At 42.7% G+C, this 16,774-nt stretch overlaps 2 protein-coding genes across 6 annotated transcripts; both read left to right on the top strand.

Annotated features, from left to right (window-relative positions):
* Positions 1-434: 434 nt before the first annotated feature.
* On the top strand, positions 435-7,304 carry LOC101166133 (eukaryotic translation initiation factor 3 subunit D). Of its 2 annotated transcripts, none has more exons than XM_023957319.2 (17): positions 435-575; positions 988-1,104; positions 1,696-1,821; positions 1,895-1,940; positions 2,218-2,354; positions 2,431-2,516; positions 2,588-2,660; positions 3,110-3,222; positions 3,295-3,427; positions 3,505-3,652; positions 4,179-4,309; positions 4,387-4,472; positions 4,552-4,681; positions 5,442-5,584; positions 5,800-5,992; positions 6,069-6,168; positions 7,037-7,304. In XM_023957319.2, the coding sequence occupies exons 1-17, from the start codon at positions 567-569 to the stop codon at positions 7,048-7,050; spliced, it is 1,785 nt and encodes a 594-aa protein (XP_023813087.1). In that variant the 5' UTR covers positions 435-566; the 3' UTR covers positions 7,051-7,304. The 2 variants fall into 2 exon arrangements, with proteins under 2 accessions (XP_023813087.1, XP_011476080.2); XM_011477778.3 differs by having other exon boundaries at positions 3,101-3,222.
* A 338-nt stretch (positions 7,305-7,642) lies between these two features.
* Positions 7,643-16,464, top strand: LOC101166384 (eukaryotic translation initiation factor 3 subunit D). 4 transcript variants are annotated; one of them, XR_013657838.1, is made up of 16 exons: positions 7,643-7,833; positions 8,902-9,027; positions 9,102-9,147; positions 9,594-9,730; positions 9,807-9,892; positions 9,964-10,036; positions 10,704-10,825; positions 10,898-11,030; positions 11,108-11,255; positions 12,819-12,949; positions 13,027-13,112; positions 13,178-13,467; positions 14,786-14,928; positions 15,098-15,290; positions 15,367-15,460; positions 16,360-16,464. XR_013657838.1 is itself a non-coding variant. In XM_011477780.3 (16 exons), the coding sequence occupies exons 2-16, from the start codon at positions 8,905-8,907 to the stop codon at positions 16,371-16,373; spliced, it is 1,650 nt and encodes a 549-aa protein (XP_011476082.1). In that variant the 5' UTR covers positions 7,643-7,833; positions 8,902-8,904; the 3' UTR covers positions 16,374-16,464. The 4 variants fall into 4 exon arrangements, 3 of the variants coding, with proteins under 3 accessions (XP_011476082.1, XP_004071205.1, XP_078808018.1); XM_011477780.3 differs by having other exon boundaries at positions 10,713-10,825; positions 13,178-13,307; XM_004071157.4 differs by having other exon boundaries at positions 13,178-13,307.
* Positions 16,465-16,774: the final 310 nt, after the last annotated feature.

Raw genomic sequence — 16,774 nt, 5'->3', positions numbered from 1 at the left:
ATTTATTTCTTTATTTGTACTTTACAATCTTTCACTATACAATTTGATATTTTTCCTAAGCAATCAATGTTTTTTTCTGCCTAAAAACAAAAGACCAGCTGTATTTGTGTGGACACCAGCAGGTAAGACAGCAGTTTGACCTTTTTCAGATGTGAAAACATCACTGCAACCAAAAAGGAGAGTTTTTTTCACCTTTTAAACTACACCTTTACCCCACAAAGTAAATGTGAAAAAATACAGAAAACATGCAAATGCATAAAAACAAGTTTTATTTCGCTTTTTTGTATTACAATAACTTTTGCAATACCAATTACTTAGATTTTACAAAATTTCTCTACCAGAACCGTGCTGTTTCTCTGCCTTCTAGTGGTGAAAAATAAGAACAGCAACTGAAGATCAATTGTGATAAATGCTGAAAATCGAACAATCGAACGAAATTAAAATTAAAATAAAAAACAATGTATCTAGTTTTACATGATCAGCTAAGAATACTGACAACACAGTAACAAAAATAGTCACACGTTTTTGCAAAAAGTTAGTGCTTCACTTGAATTTTACAACACATCATGCTTACAGTAAGTAAAAATGTAAAGTGTTTTTTTTAACTAGTAATCATTCCTTTTGTTTTGAACTACCTTAAATTTGACAATAAAATATATATAAGCATTAAAAAGTGTAACTTTTTTCTCTGTAAAAATGGATTTTTAAACTACATGTGACAGTCAACCATACAATCCAACAAATATTAACTTTAATGTTCACAATTTTATTTTATTTGTTTGTTTATTTCTATTTTAGTCTTTTATTTTTGATGTAACAGTAAAGACAGCTACTTCCGGTTGTCTTTAAAAATTAAACAAAAGATGAATTCTGATAAGAGAAATTTTTCAAAAAACGAAAATTTTAGGGGGAAAACAACTGAGGAGTGAACGGTATGAAATAAAAACGTATTTTTATATTTATTTTCTTGGGATTTTACGACAACAGCTCGCATTATCCGGCAGGAAGAGGTGGAGTTTTTCGGCCCCGTCGAAGCCGGTTGGAACTGAATTTCATCTGGGGAAAAACAGTAAAAACACACACAAAGGAGCATCGGTACACAAGGTGCGCTTTGAAAACAATGTTTGCAGTCGTTTCATAAGCCTGTGATTTTACATTTAACGATTGGTTTTGTAGAAAAACGCTTGAAGCTAGGAACGTGTTTAGCATGGTGGTTAGCTTAGCATTGCTAGCTTAAGGCTACCTGCCACGATGGAGCGTGTTAGCATCCTAGCAAACCCTAAATTTACTGGTGTAAAATGTAGTGGAGCAGACGATAACATAATTGACGCTAAATAATAATTTAACAAAAAAGTTTGAGAAAGGTTGCTTTTAGTATACATTATTTCTGAAATTTGACATTTTTCTTTGTAATTTATTCACATAAGCGTTTTAATATTGTTGAACCTAATAATTTAATAATTTTTTTCTGTAGAAAACAAAGTAGTGCATATATTCCGTTGTTTTGTTGTGGTGGTATCATAATTTAAACTGATTTAATCAGTCTGGGGGGTGAGGAGGTTCAGTCATGCAGGGTGGGGTTCTGCCTGTTATCAAAAACACTGAGATGTGCGAGGACAGGCCAGAAGAGCAACAGTTTGCAGCCTTTACTCAATATTAAGAGTTGGAAACACAATCCCTTTCATCTTTTTTCAGATTATGGCAAAGTTTCAGGCCCCTGTGATCCAGGACAACCCGACTGGATGGGGTCCATGTGCGATTCCAGAGAAGTTTAGAGACATGCCGTATCAGCCGTTCAGCAAAGGAGACCGTCTGGGAAAGGTTTGTCGGCCGGCGACCTCTGACCTCACTGCTCTTTTGGGCGTTTTGTTCCTTCATGTTTTGTGTCCAACAGGTTTCTGACTGGACCGGAGCGACTTACCAAGACAAGAGATACCCAAGTAAGTCAAGTTTTATAGACAAAATGTCTTTTTTTAATTGCCTGGATGGCAAAACTGAGTTAAAAAAATCTATTTTATGAAAGGGATTATCATGTTTAGTTATGTAGGAAGAATTACTTTGATAGATTTGTTTATATCCCTGAAAGAATGCAAAAAGACAGATATGAGGTTTTCCAAAGGTTCACACAAGGTCTGTAAGGAATCTGCAATAAAAATGTAGTTTTATGTGAAACTTTTGAATATTATTAAAGAGAAAAGTCCTCCTACTTGTTTTTAGATCGGTACACGTCCCAATTCGGAGGGGGCAGTGTTTACGCCTACTTCCATGAGGAAAATGAGACCACCTTCCAGCTGGTGGACACGGCGAAGACTCAGAAGACGGCCTACCAGAAGAACCGCATGAGGTTTGCTCAGGTACCGCAGGTTCGAACCCAGACAGCGCCGTTTGACCGTGAAAGCAGAGCAGCAACTCCATCTGCTGTTTCCACAGAGGAACCTCCGCAGGGACAAAGACCGCAGGAACCTGACGCAGTTCAACATGCAGACGCTCCCCAAGAGCGCCAAGCAGAAGGAGAGGTGAGGTCGTCCACAGCGCCTCCTGTCTGTCACTGCTGCTCACAACAGCAACATTCGTCTTTTCTGCTCAGGGATCGAATGCGGCTCCAGAAGAAATTCCAGAAGCAGTTTGGCGTCCGTCAGAAGTGGGACCAGAAATCCCAGGTAGTGAATGATTAATGCCGCGTTTTTATTGAAAATTAAATTTAGCAGTTTCCTGTATTGCATCACATGTTTGAAACTTGGACCTCTCTATTCATTTTTATTATTTAATCATTTATTACATTTTTTCTGATGGGACTTTATGCACACATTAATAATAAACCAAATATCTTTACTAAATTTGAGAACTGAAGCCCTATTTCATAAAATAATAATAATCAAAATCAATTTTTTAAAAGTAAACATTGAAACACGTCATCGTATGTTTTAGTGTTCATGTTTTAACATATAGGTGATGTGAACAGAAGTCATTCAACTGCATGTTACTCCTTGTGTTGCTTTAAAAAAATGAGTGTAAGTTTAAAATATTTACATTTTTTCTGTGGGCTGAAATGTCCTCCAAGTGTACTCGACAACAGTGATTCATAAAACTGGCCTTTCAGGCCCAGCAGAAGCCCAGAGACTCCTCTGTGGAGGTGAGGAGCGACTGGGAGGTGAAGGAGGAGATGGACTTCCCCAGACTGATGAAGATGAGATACATGGAGGTGTCCGACCCCGTTGACATGTAGGTGAACCCGAGCTGCAGCTCCCGCCCGCTCACAGAAAGGTGCTCAGAGGCTGACGTGTTGTTCTGCAGTGAGTGCTGTGGAGCTCTGGAGTACTACGATAAGGCTTTTGACCGCATCACCACCCGCAACGAGAAGCCTCTGAGGAGCATCAAGAGGATTTTCCACACCGTGACCACCACAGACGACCCCGTGATCCGCAAGGTGGCGCCTCCTCACCCACCCAGAAGCTGGCGTTTGTCCGAACCCGTCCTGAAGTCTCCTCCCTTCTGTCTCTGCAGCTGGCAAAGACTCAGGGGAACGTCTTTGCCACCGACGCCATCTTGGCCACTTTGATGTGCTGCACGCGCTCAGTCAACTCCTGGGACATCATTGTGCAGAGAGTGGGCAACAAGCTGTTCTTTGACAAGAGAGACAACTCTGACTTTGGTGAGTCTGCTAGATCTGAGCAGCTCTGCTCCGTTCCAGAACTTATTTGATGGTTCAGATGAGAAACAATAGTTTGCTGCTTCAAAAAAAAACGTGTATGATTTTGATCACGGGAGAAAAGTCACTTTAAACCAGCAGAGAATCATAAAAATCTCAGTGAAACTAACTGCTGCTCCTCCTCACTGACATTAGTGAGAGTTGGGGTCTGGAGGTGGAAATCTTCTTTGGGGGGTCGCGGCTGTTTGCAGCATCTCTGATTGCACAGAGGATGTTTGATTGGCGGTTCTGCATGTCAATCAAGTGACATACTTTACTGTGAGGTTGCTGATTGGCTGATAGAATTTTTTTTTCATGGTCTGCTGTGGATGTATTGAGTCTGTCAGTTTCCTAACAGAGGAAATCTTCTTGCAGAATTACGTTTTAGTCACGCTTGAGCCTCCAGAAAGGTTGAAATGTGAGCTATGAGATGAACTTTTATCTTTTTATTCAAATTTAAAATCCCGTTTTAATTTTTTTTCTTGGTCAGATCTGTTAACGGTGAGCGAGACGGCTAACGAGCCCCCCCAAGACGAGGGCAACTCCTTCAACTCTCCCCGTAATCTGGCCATGGAGGCGACCTACATCAACCACAACTTCAGCCAGCAGTGTTTACGCATGGTGAGAAGCCCCGCCCCCCGGTCAGCAGGCGAAGCGTTTCCCTCTCAGGTCGTCACCTTTGTGTTGGTGTCTCTCAGAGGGGCGAGCGTTACAAGTTTCCAAACCCCAACCCGTTCGTGGAGGAGGACATGGACAAGAGCGAGGTGGCGTCTGTGGCCTACAGGTATGACAGCTGCACGAGCGCGCACGTGGACGCGGTCACGTGGACGCGGTCACGCCAACAGCTGACGTCTGTCATTCAGGTATCGTCACTGGAAGCTGGGAGACGACATCGACCTGATCGTCCGCTGTGAACACGACGGAGTGATGACCGGCGCCAACGGAGAGGTGTCCTTCATCAACATCAAGACCCTGAACGAGTGGGACTCCAGGGTGAGCAGACGGCTTCTGACTCTTCTAGTGCTCCAAAGCGCTGCAGCAGAACCAGGACGGACCCCAGACCAACACCAGAACCGTTTCAGTTTTTTAACACCGGACATTTTGCAGAAGTCTGAGTAACACACAGTCTTCTACAAACTGTAACTCCTAATCTGTTAACGCGATCAACGAGAATCAGCTGCTTCTGATGTGTAGAAAAGTGGCTTTTATGAAAAGATGCTTTTCTGTGCATCAGAATCTGCTGGAAATGCCTAAACCGTTGAAGAGTTATGGATGCTGACAGAATGTCAACATGCAAAGCAGACGTATGTGACCTGCAGCTCAGGAGTCACATGTGGCTCTAAGACACACCTGAGTTCAACTGAGAGAAAGTCTCTTCCTTCATTTCTTCACGTTTGTCTGTGCTTCACATTCAGGAAGCTGAATCTGATGTTCAGAATCCGTCATGAAACGCTTTTTTTTTACTTTTGGAAACGTTCAGGTTGTTGATTTAAACTTTGATCCTTCTCTGTGGTCTTGGATCCTCTTTAGGGTCATTCCCTGTAGAGCGTTTGCTAAACAGAAGGATCAACCCAAATGAATGATCTTCCTTTCAAACAAAATCTACATATCGTCTTTTTTTGAGAAGGTCACCCAGACTAAACTGCTTCTATCTGCTTTTTGTTTTGGATTTGAACCCATTTTTCTGACCTCTGTTACCTCTCATGATGCTACTGCTGCACTCACAGTCCCTTCTGGCTTCTTGTCCCGTCAGTACTGTAACGGAGTGGACTGGCGTCAGAAGCTGGACTCTCAGAGAGGAGCCGTGCTGGCCACTGAGCTGAAGAACAACAGCTACAAACTGGCCCGCTGGACCTGCTGCGCCATGCTGGCCGGATCCGAGTATCTGAAACTGGGGTGAGTTCTGAGACAAAGCGGATGTTCTGAGGGTTCAGGATTTGATTCTGAATTGATGGGATTCAGTCAGAAACTCTAGATTTCAGCCGCTCTCTGCAGAAGAATCAGATTTAGAGGGAAGAAGATGATTTGAAGACTTCAATGTTCCTCAGTTTGTGACACAGAATGGATTATTTTAGCAAAGTTTGGGCCTCTGATCACCGTGTTCTCCTCAGGTACGTGTCCCGTTACCACCTGAAGGACTCGGCTCGTCACGTCATCCTGGGAACCCAGCACTTCAAACCCAACGAGTTCGCCAGCCAGATCAACCTGAGCATGGAGAACGCCTGGGGGATCCTGCGCTGCGTCGTCGACATCTGCCGCAAGCTGGACGAGGGCAAATACCTGATCCTCAAAGACCCCAACAAGGTGAGGCTGCGGGCTCAGACCAGGAGGGGCGGGGCTTCAGGCCGCTGGACTCACACGCTCTCCTTCCTGTGAACAGCAAGTGATCCGGGTCTACAGCCTACCTGATGGGACGTTCAGCTCCGATGAAGAGGAGGAGGAAGAAGAAGATGAAGAGGACGTGGAAGAAGAAGAAGAAGGTGGGGTTGAATTTTCTAGGTTTTGGTTCTTTTAGGTTTTTTTAATTCTTCTTCCAATTTTTTTGAGAAATATTGACTCTGATTGATGAGATCTAAACTATTAAAAGCATAAATGTTAAACTTATCTTTGAATTTTTGACAAAAAGACAGACGTTTTGAGTTTATTGCCTGAACATTTGCTGACGGATGTAAACAGACTATCCTTTACTTTTGCTGTCATTGAAAACCCCTAAATATCCTCTGTAGATTCCAAAAGGAGTGAATGCAGTTATATGCAGTGGTTGGGAGATATCCAGACTTAGAAATGGCCGCCAGTCAGGAGGATAAAAAGAACAGAAAACGACTTGTTTACCTCAAAGATGGGTTAAATACCCACTTCGATCATTTTTTGATCCATTTTCAAAGTGTTCCTGGTGGTCTTTTAGCTATGAATATGCCATTTTTAAGTAAAATAAAAAACCTGTGTCATTTTCTAGGACATTGTTTCTGCAGAGCAGCAGGAGTTCATTAGACATGTGCAGCTGAGTTGTGGGTGGCACTGTTGATGCAGAGCTACCCCTCACCGTTTTTCCCCTCCCTATTGTTAAGAGCTCTCTGTTTACACCCTCTGAATATGTCCATCATAAAAATGCTACAAGAACATGTTAAAAACACACTATTTTCATCAGTGATGCTAGTAGTTTCGTGTTTCAATGAGAACTTCTTTATGAAAAAATATTTTAAAATCTTTTTAAATCCAGTTTTGTGCGACCAAAGCTCTGTAGAGCTTTCAAAGTTAAAATGATCTAATGTTCAGGAATGCAATCCTAATTGAATTTGAGCTTTTTTCTATAACTTTGGACCTCTCACTTTATTCTTGTTGTTTTAGACGAGGAGAATTGACTTCAGCGACCAAAGCAGCCTTGAATCTGGGAACTCCTGCAGGCTTTCCATAAAGAAAACCGCTTTTGATGGGATCCAAACGCACCTCACAGCTTCCTCTGTTACTTTAACCCAGGTTTTTGTTTTTACCGTAATGTTTCTGGTTTAAACATTACGGTCTTCATGTTTCCATAGCGCTTTGTCATCTCTAGATAAGCTTTTGAACTTTCTCTGTATGAAAAAAGAACTTAACAAATAAAGCTGCTTCGTCTTTACAGCTTCTTGTATTCTTTTATTTTGATAAAGAAATATTCCTTGTTCAAAACAAAAGTTTAAAAAATATTTTATCTAAAGTCTTATTTGGGTTTGGAGAATAGATGTTTACTCTGGTTGGTTTTTTTTTTTTTTTTTTTTTTTTTTTGTGTAAATTATTAATTTAACAATCATAACATAAATGTGACCCAAAGACCCTAACCCCAATAGTTTTGTCGTCCTCTAGTGGAATCAGAGTGGAACTGTTATTTTCTACTGTCAAGTTGGACGGTGTAACTTCCGGTTAGTGTCAAAGCTAAAAAAAAAAAAAAAGTTTTGATAAAAATAAATATCAAGTGAATTATAGTGAGATGGAAGTCAGAAAAGAATCAATTTGATGTTAATGTTTGTTTTTTAAAGAATTGTACTACGTTCGATATTACGACAGTTCTCTTACGTAGTACGGCAGAAAGGTTGTTGCCGAACGGCACTTTTGCAGCTGGGACGAACTTCATTTATACAGTTCATCGCTCCAAAAGTGTTTCACGAACGGTGAGCGCTCAGTCATGTGTATATTTTTGTGTTAGACACAATTTCCTTTACTGGCATGACGTTTGGATCAGTAGAAAATAATTTGTAGGCGTTTAAAGGCTAGTAGTGTGTTTACCTTAGCTTTGCTAGCATGGCCTTAGCGTGTTAGCATTATCTGCACTTAAACGCGAAACTGCGACGACACGCCATCTCACAGTCAGTTGAACTTTCCTTAGTTTGTTATAAAATCACTGCACGATGTCGAAATGGAAGCTGGATTTCGTTTATATTGGCAATTCCTTCATGTTAGTTCGTTTTACTAAGCTAACATAGCTAACATTTGCCGGTGAGTTGTCTCAATGTCTGTCTCGTAAAAAAAATGTCCACATCGTTTCTCCACCACAGACTATAGAAAAAGTTCAATAAACTTTTAACGTTTCTCACCCCTTATGTTTAAGTTTCAAGTTCTCAAAGCGGTTTTAGTGATGCTTTATAAGAATGAAGTAAATTCGGCCTATTTGTTAGTAAACTTTATAAATTAAATCAGCCTTTATTTTGAAGGATGTTTACAGAAGCAGCCTTAAGAACCAAAAATAATGCCATTTAAAATCTGACATCCAGACATCTACACTTGAAATTTATTATCTATATATATTTACAGGCTTGTATTTAAAAGAAACGGAAAAAATGTCTAAGCAGGATCTGAAATGATAGCTGTCTGTTACTGTTTGTGTGATTCACTGAGACCGTAGTTTCTCTTTTGTGCAAATATTAGAATAATTTGCTTAAGCTTTAGTCTGTCTTAGCACGCCCAGTCTGTGGTAACGTTTTGTATTGCAGTCTCAAGTGTTTGTTGCAATTAAGGAATTCATGACAAAACCCAGAATTTCAAAATAAAAGGGTGGAGTTTCACCCATAAAGGGTCTGTGATGACGAGCCCACTGCGCAAGCTGATCAGTGCCTTTCAGAGCTCTGCTGGAGACATCTGTGCTGTCACGTCCTGAGACCCTGTGAACACGCAGCGGATAAAACTGGATTTGTATCGGCTGTACTATGAATGTTTGACCCTTTTCTTTGCTTTGAACTCAGGTCATGGCAAAGTTTCAGGCCCCTGTGATCCAGGACAACCCGTCCGGATGGGGACCGTGTGCCGTCCCCGAGAAGTTTAAAGACATGCCGTATCAGCCGTTTAGCAAAGGAGACCGTCTGGGAAAGGTTGCTTGTGTCACATGGGTGCAAGTTAAAGCTTCCGAATGGAGCCTCATGTTTGTGTGTGTCGTGTCTGACAGGTGGCTGACTGGACCGGAGCGACTTACCAAGACAAGAGATACACAAGTCAGTGGGGTTTATGTCGACCTCTGTTGATGGAACTGCTAAATAAGAATTTGTTGGGAACCCCATATTTAGGTTTCCTTCAAACGTAAAGTCTTAGAAAATTTAGTTACATTTAAAAGCTGATTATCCTCCTGGCCTTAGGGGCCACCCTCTCTGGCTGTGTGGCTCCTACACGACCTTCACTTTCCCTTTGGCCCTTGCCACCCTGGTCAAAGCCGCATGTTAGAAAAACGTTTTCATGAATTTCATGTTTAAATCGAGCAGCGAGATCGAGACTGGCCACTGTAGGAACATATTTAAACTTATTTGTTAGATTTAAAAATTCATATAATCCTGATATAAATGGGAGTTCATCAAATGAGAACAGATATTTCTTTTAAAAACTTTCAGAAAATATATTTTTCTCTTTTTGTTCTAAAATCTTTGTTCTGTTTTCGTTTCTCTAGATAAATACTCGTCTCAGTTCGGCGGCGGCAGTCACTACGCCTACTTTCACGAGGAGGACGAGACGAGCTTCCAGCTGGTGGACACTGCGAAGACTCAGAAGACGGCCTACCAGAAGAACCGCATGAGGTTTGCTCAGGTACCGCAGGTTTGAACCCAGACAGCGCCGTTTGACCGTGAAGGCAGAGCAGCAACTCCATCTGCTGTTTCCACAGAGGAACCTCCGCAGGGACAAAGACCGCAGGAACCTGACGCAGTTCAACATGCAGACGCTCCCCAAGAGCGCCAAGCAGAAGGAGAGGTGAGGTCGTCCACAGCGCCTCCTGTCTGTCACTGCTGCTCACAACAGCAACATTCGTCTTTTCTGCTCAGGGATCGAATGCGGCTCCAGAAGAAATTCCAGAAGCAGTTTGGCGTCCGTCAGAAGTGGGACCAGAAATCCCAGGTAGTTAATTCACCAAAAAAAGATGCAATTAAAGCTTTTTTATTCAAATGACAGTGAGAAAAATTTAGATTTGTTGATCCAAATTCTGCCTATAATCTGCTGGAAATGCAGATCTTTAGGTGACTGTTATTGATGAGCACAGCCACTAGATGATGTCACACAACCTCCACTCTGAGGTTTTCAGTCTAAAACCTGTGTTCCAAGGACATTTCAGTTTTCTGATGTTATTATTATTATTCTTTTAAAAATCGGTAGATTCTGCAAACATTTAAAATAAATAATTGACCGTTTATGAACATTTTCAGCACTCTTCATTTTTTTCCTGCAGATTTCCAAACTAGAAAAAGCACAAATTACGATGGTTTGTTTTTATTCTCTGCATTTTTGTGTCTAAAACACATTAAGTTAACCTCCAGCTGCAGAAATGCAGAAAACAAATTCCACAAATGTATTTAGTCTGAACTCCACGACCCCTTCTATCATTGAATAAGATGCATTTGTCATTACAAAAAACAGGATGCCCAATTAATAAGTGTTAAAATGGTTAAAACCAGAAAAAATCAGGAGTAAACATCCATCCTTGCTTCTTTCATATTTATTTTTATTCTTTTCTGGATCTGCATCTCTGGGGTTTCTGCTGACGTGTCTCTCTGTCTGTGGCGTTCAGGCCCAGCAGAAGCCCAGAGACTCCTCTGTGGAGGTGAGGAGCGACTGGGAGGTGAAGGAGGAGATGGACTTCCCCAGACTGATGAAGATGAGATACATGGAGGTGTCCGACCCCGTTGACATGTAGGTGAACCCGAGCTGCAGCTCCCGCCCGCTCACAGAAAGGTGCTCAGAGGCTGACGTGTTGTTCTGCAGCGAGTGCTGTGGAGCTCTGGAGTACTACGATAAGGCTTTTGACCGCATCACCACCCGCAACGAGAAGCCTCTGAGGAGCATCAAGAGGATTTTCCACACCGTGACCACCACAGACGACCCCGTGATCCGCAAGGTGGCGCCTCCTCACCCACCCAGAAGCTGGCGTTTGTCCGAACCCGTCCTGAAGTCTCCTCCCTTCTGTCTCTGCAGCTGGCAAAGACTCAGGGGAACGTCTTTGCCACCGACGCCATCTTGGCCACTTTGATGTGCTGCACGCGCTCAGTCAACTCCTGGGACATCATTGTGCAGAGAGTGGGCAACAAGCTGTTCTTTGACAAGAGAGACAACTCTGACTTTGGTGAGTCTGCCCTAAAAATATATATTCATGGAGCAGATTTCTATTTGAAAAACAAAAATCTATTCGTCCGTTTGACACCAAAGAACAGGAGGTGTGGTTGCTGTGGTTCTGTTGTCGGGCCGTTCTGCTGCCTGCAAAGATGTTCCTCAAACCAAGAAGAGTTTTCTTGGTGTCAAATGACAGGTTTCCTTTAATCAGGAAAAACAGACTAAAGTATAATTGATTTCGTGACAAATGTCTTCTTCACACAGCAACAAGGGAGTCTTACTGTTGGCTAAATTCTCTTGGATTAAGTCGAATTAAAATAAAACTCTTTGTATCGTAAACAAGCTGTGATTTGGAGGAGGCGTCCCATCCAGCTTCAGCACAGATGTGACAGGAGTTTTTTAGTGGAGGTGCAGCCGGGGAACGAGCCTCCATGATGTTTAGGGATGGGTACCGTTTGGATTTTATCCTGTCCTGAACTGGTTCTTTTGTTAACGGTTCTGGTGCCTAAACTGTGCTTCATAAATGAAAAACATGCCAGCATTGACCAAAACCGTTTAAGCATGACAAAGCAGTGTGACAGGGAGAGCTTGAATGTTCCTAAGATGTTTTATGTCCTTCCTTCTGACAGTCTGCTCTGCAGGGAAGTAAACAGGTATTTCACCTCTCATCGCCATGACGACCGTCTGTTTTCTGAGCTTTGTACGCCTGATTACTCTGATAAATCAGGTTTCTGAATTCGAATCTTTCGCTCTGAAGTGCAGACAAACTTTCGCTTTTGCTTTGTTATATTGACTGAAGCTCCGCCCACTCATAATCGCTGCAAAGGTTAAACAATTGGCTAGGATTGTACAGTAAAAATGAATAGAATAAAAATGATTGATGTCTGCAACGAAACACCAGAATCATCCCTTCAGGGTTCGCCACAGCGAATCAGCTTTCACAGATTCTCACAGGTGGTTTTGGCAGAGATTTTTACGCCACATGGCCATCCTGACACACCCCTGTATTTGATCGGGGGGCTCAGACATGCAGACATTACCCAAGGAGCCTCAATGGATGAAGCTCATGGCGGCCGTGGGAATCCAAGCCTGGTTTCCCACGTGCCAATCCTGCGCCTTACAAACAGAGCCATGCTTCCAGCACTAATTATGTTCAAATATAGCAGGCATGAATGAACTCAGGTCTGAAAATCAACAATTCAGTTTTCACCATGAAGCAGAAATTCCTCGGTTCTCTCAGCACCACAGCCTCACCGCTGCAGCAGCTCCGACCCGTTTGGTCTGAAGCTGGAATGAAGCTGCAAGTGAGGCATTCCCAAATCATGGAATGTCATAACAGTTTTAAATGTTTTCTTGATCAGATTTGTTAACCGTTGGCTTATGAGCCCCCCTCCTTTACTTCTGAGGTTTAAATCTTTTTTTTTTTTTAAGCTGTAGAGTCTGTCAGATTCCTGACAGAGGAAATCTTGTAGAATTACGTTTTAGTGATGCTTGAGCCTCCAAAAAGGTTGAAATGTGAGCTATAAGATGAACTTTTATCTTTTTATTCAAATTAAAATCCCGTTTTCTTGGTCAGATCTGTTAACGGTGAGCGAGACGGCTAACGAGCCCCCCCAGGACGAGGGCAACTCCTTCAACTCTCCCCGTAATCTGGCCATGGAGGCGACCTACATCAACCACAACTTCAGCCAGCAGTGTTTACGCATGGTGAGAAGCCCCGCCCCCCGGTCAGCAGGCGAAGCGTTTCCCTCTCAGGTCGTCACCTTTGTGTTGGTGTCTCTCAGAGGGGCGAGCGTTACAAGTTTCCAAACCCCAACCCGTTCGTGGAGGAGGACATGGACAAGAGCGAGGTGGCGTCTGTGGCCTACAGGTATGAAGGCTGCACGAGCGCGCACGTGGACGCGGTCACGCCAACAGCTGACGTCTGTCATTCAGGTATCGTCACTGGAAGCTGGGAGACGACATCGACCTGATCGTCCGCTGTGAACACGACGGAGTGATGACCGGCGCCAACGGAGAGGTGTCCTTCATCAACATCAAGACCCTGAACGAGTGGGACTCCAGGGTGAGCAGACGGCTTCTGACTCTTCTAGTGCTCCAAAGCGCTGCAGCAGAACCAGGACGGATCCCAGACCAACACCAGAACCGTTTCAATCCTTTAACGCCGGAGATGTCGCCATCAAAGTCAGGAAACTGGCTCTGAAGGGGAAGATGTGTGACTGCTGGTGTGTTCTAGTTTTATCTGCTTTTGGGTTAAATTAGGGCTGAGTTTACGCCCCGTACTGAATTAACGCCTTTGGGTCTAACTTTGTTTGTTTTTTGTTTTTAGGTAGAGAGAGAGCGAGACAGAGGGCTTTATTAATCCCCAAGGGCAAATGGGTTAAAACAGCTCTCCAGCAACAACAGATAAAAGACATGACAGTTAATAAACAGTGTGCCAAACAATAAATCAAATAATAAATTCATTAAAAGGTGACTATGAGACAGGTACCTCCCTAAGGTTGAGAGCATCCACTCTGATTTAAAAGCTTTATAGCATTGAGACGATAAAACCACGCCCAGATGTTTGCATTTAAAAACTGGAGGACAGGATGTTTGTGTGTAAAATAATGTATTTTGCTTTCTGAACCGCCTGCAGAGGAGTTCAAGCTCTTCTGTTGAATGCCAGTGACTTTAACGATGTTACTGAGCCTGTTTCTGTCTTTAACAGACAGGCCTCCAAAAGGAAAACGTCTAAAGGCTCTCACTAAAAGATGGAGAAAACATCCGGGGAGATTTAGTTACAAACCTTAAAAGAGGCCGGCCGTCTCAGCAGGTGTGATCTTTGTTGGCGTCGTTTCATTATGGATTCTGTATGTCAGATTTGAGGGCAGAGTCAAATACAGGGCCTAAATACTTGCAGGGTTCAACGTCTTTAACCTTCCGCCCGTGAATTGAGCTCAAACTATAGTTCCTCCTAAATCAAACCACTGATTTTTCATTTGAATCCTAACATTTATTATATTTCATTTTTTTCATCGTTGGCACCTTAATGCAGACCGGCTCTTTGCTTTGTCTCCATCTTCGATGTTCTTTGATTTACGGTGATTTACTCTGCGCTGTCGTAGAAAGGAAGGAACATATTTGATCTAAAGAAAGAAATATTCCATCCATCCATGTTTTGAACCCACTGAATCTCATCCCAACAAACCGCTTGTTGGGATGAGAAATAGTAGTAAAGATTTAAATGTGATCAAACTCTTTTCTTCTAATATTTAGTGTTTAAGAAAATTAGAAATTGATTTAACTGATGAGGTGTTCTCTCTCTCTTTGCGAATTTGTTACACTTTCTTTATGTGGCTCGTCCAGCTGGCAACAGAAATGCTGGAAAACACGCAGAACCTTCCATTAACCCTTTGACCAATCCTCTTTCTCCTTACTTCTGAAAAACATTCATTCATTTTGCAGTCAGGCATGCAATTATTACTACCGGTAATTCAAATTTCATTTGTTGCTTAGCGTTCATTGAACTATTTTTCCCCTTCTGGCTTCTTGTCCCGTCAGTACTGTAACGGAGTGGACTGGCGTCAGAAGCTGGACTCTCAGAGAGGAGCCGTTCTGGCCACCGAGCTGAAGAACAACAGCTACAAACTGGCCCGCTGGACCTGCTGCGCCATGCTGGCCGGATCCGAGTATCTGAAACTGGGGTGAGTTCTGAGACAAAGCGGATGTTCTGAGGGTTCAGGATTTGATTCTGAATTGATGGGATTCAGTCAGAAACTCTAGATTTCAGCCGCTCTCTGCAGAAGAATCAGATTTAGAGGGAAGTAGATGATTTGAAGACTTGATCCTCATTGATCACCGTGTTCTCTTCAGGTACGTGTCCCGTTACCATGCGAAGGACTCGGCTCGCCACGTCATCCTGGGAACCCAGCACTTCAAACCCAACGAGTTCGCCAGCCAGATCAACCTGAGCATGGAGAACGCCTGGGGGATCCTGCGCTGCGTCGTCGACATCTGCCGCAAGCTGGACGAGGGCAAATACCTGATCCTCAAAGACCCCAACAAGGTGAGGCTGCGGGCTCAGACCAGGAGGGGCGGGGCTTCAGGCCGCTGGACTCACACGCTCTCCTTCCTGTGAACAGCAAGTGATCCGGGTCTACAGCCTACCTGATGGGACGTTCAGCTCCGATGAAGAGGAGGAGGAAGAAGAAGATGAAGAGGACGAAGAAGAAGAAGGTAGATTTTAAGGACACTTCACAATAATAACTGTTACTTTACTGGCAGATTTAAACAAGTAAGCTAGTTAGGGATTTAAATAATTAATAGATTAAACACATTAATACTGACTAAACTATGAGCCCTTTTTATTTTTACTGTTAACTGTTTTCTTCAAAGTCCCACTCTGATCATCTTTTGCTGTATTTCCTAAGTGTTCCCAGTAGGCCTGCACTGTTGCTTCTCTTTCAGCTTTTCCCATCAAGGGTATCGTTATCACGATTTCAAGCTGTGTAATACACGTATCGCATAAGTCTGCGAAGATTGGTTACCTTAAATGTGCAAAAATAATCTTATGGCAGCTTGAAGTATTTAACCAATCAAATGAACCCCTTTGATGTTTGATGTCCGCCTCCTATTTCTTCATGTATTGGAAGTTGTATCGTCATCGTAAAGATTTTTAATTTTCCTCTCTGCAAGTCATAGATATCCATTCTACTCTGTTACTCTGTTAACATCAAGATTACACCCAAAAAGCACTAAGATTCTTTAAGCTTAACCCTTGTGCTATCCTATGGGGTCCAGATGACCCGCCCTTACATTGACATGTTCTCCCTACCACGACAAAGGTGGATAAAGGTGGAAAGATTTCATGTAATCCATGGACACCAGTGAAGATCACAAATAATTGAAGGATAAAGGTTCTAGTGGGTCTAGATGACCCAACTCCCAATGTTAAAGTGCCTAGGATAGCACAAGGGTTAATACTAGCTCCTGCTAGAGCATCTTTAAGTCTGGAAAATAATGTAGACATAACAGTCCAACAAGGAATGAAATATCACATAACCGGTACTTCTGAATTACAGACAGTTCAATTTGTCTGAAATTTTCGTTAAAAACATTTTCTGTTGTCATTTCAGATGAGGAAAACTGAAACACTTCAGCGGCCAAATGAGTCTTCAATGAATGAAAATGAAAGATGTCCTTTAAGCAATTAATAAAGGAAAATAATTTAAAAAAACCCATTTGATGCCTCATTGTGTTTCTGTAAATGGACGGTTCTGCTCCTTCAAAGATTACTACCTCAGCATCAAATCAGTAATAATGTCAGGAAGATAACGTCAAACAACCACTCTCTAAAGTGGAATGTGCCTATATGATCCAGCAATACCTTGTTCTTTAGTTTCTAGTGATTGATGTACTGTGGAGAAGTGGTTAGCACCCTTGCCTTACAGCAACAAGGCCCCTGGTTCAAGTCCCTTTCTGTGTGGAGTTTGCATGTTCTCCCTGGTCATGCGTAGGTTTTCTCTGTGGACTCCGGCTTCCTCCCACTGT

Source organism: Oryzias latipes, chromosome 8 (genome assembly GCF_053564925.1).
Source record: "Oryzias latipes strain Hd-rR chromosome 8, Olatipes_Hd-rR_3.1".
Taxonomy (NCBI): domain Eukaryota; kingdom Metazoa; phylum Chordata; class Actinopteri; order Beloniformes; family Adrianichthyidae; genus Oryzias; species Oryzias latipes.
Note: the sequence above shows the minus strand (reverse complement) of the source record. Positions and strands in the feature narration are given on the sequence as shown.

Excerpts from the sequence above, each read along its gene's own strand:
- LOC101166133 (XM_011477778.3), top strand. Across the intron at positions 3,428-3,504 it reads ACGACCCCGTGATCCGCAAG|CTGGCAAAGACTCAGGGGAA; the intron begins GTGGCGCCTCCT and ends CTGTCTCTGCAG. Across the intron at positions 4,473-4,551 it reads GTGGCGTCTGTGGCCTACAG|GTATCGTCACTGGAAGCTGG; the intron begins GTATGACAGCTG and ends TCTGTCATTCAG.
- LOC101166384 (XM_004071157.4), top strand. The coding sequence starts at position 8,905 with ATGGCAAAGTTTCAGGCCCCTGTGATCCAGGACAACCCGTCCGGATGG. Across the intron at positions 10,826-10,897 it reads GTGTCCGACCCCGTTGACAT|CGAGTGCTGTGGAGCTCTGG; the intron begins GTAGGTGAACCC and ends GTTGTTCTGCAG. Across the intron at positions 13,113-13,177 it reads GTGGCGTCTGTGGCCTACAG|GTATCGTCACTGGAAGCTGG; the intron begins GTATGAAGGCTG and ends TCTGTCATTCAG.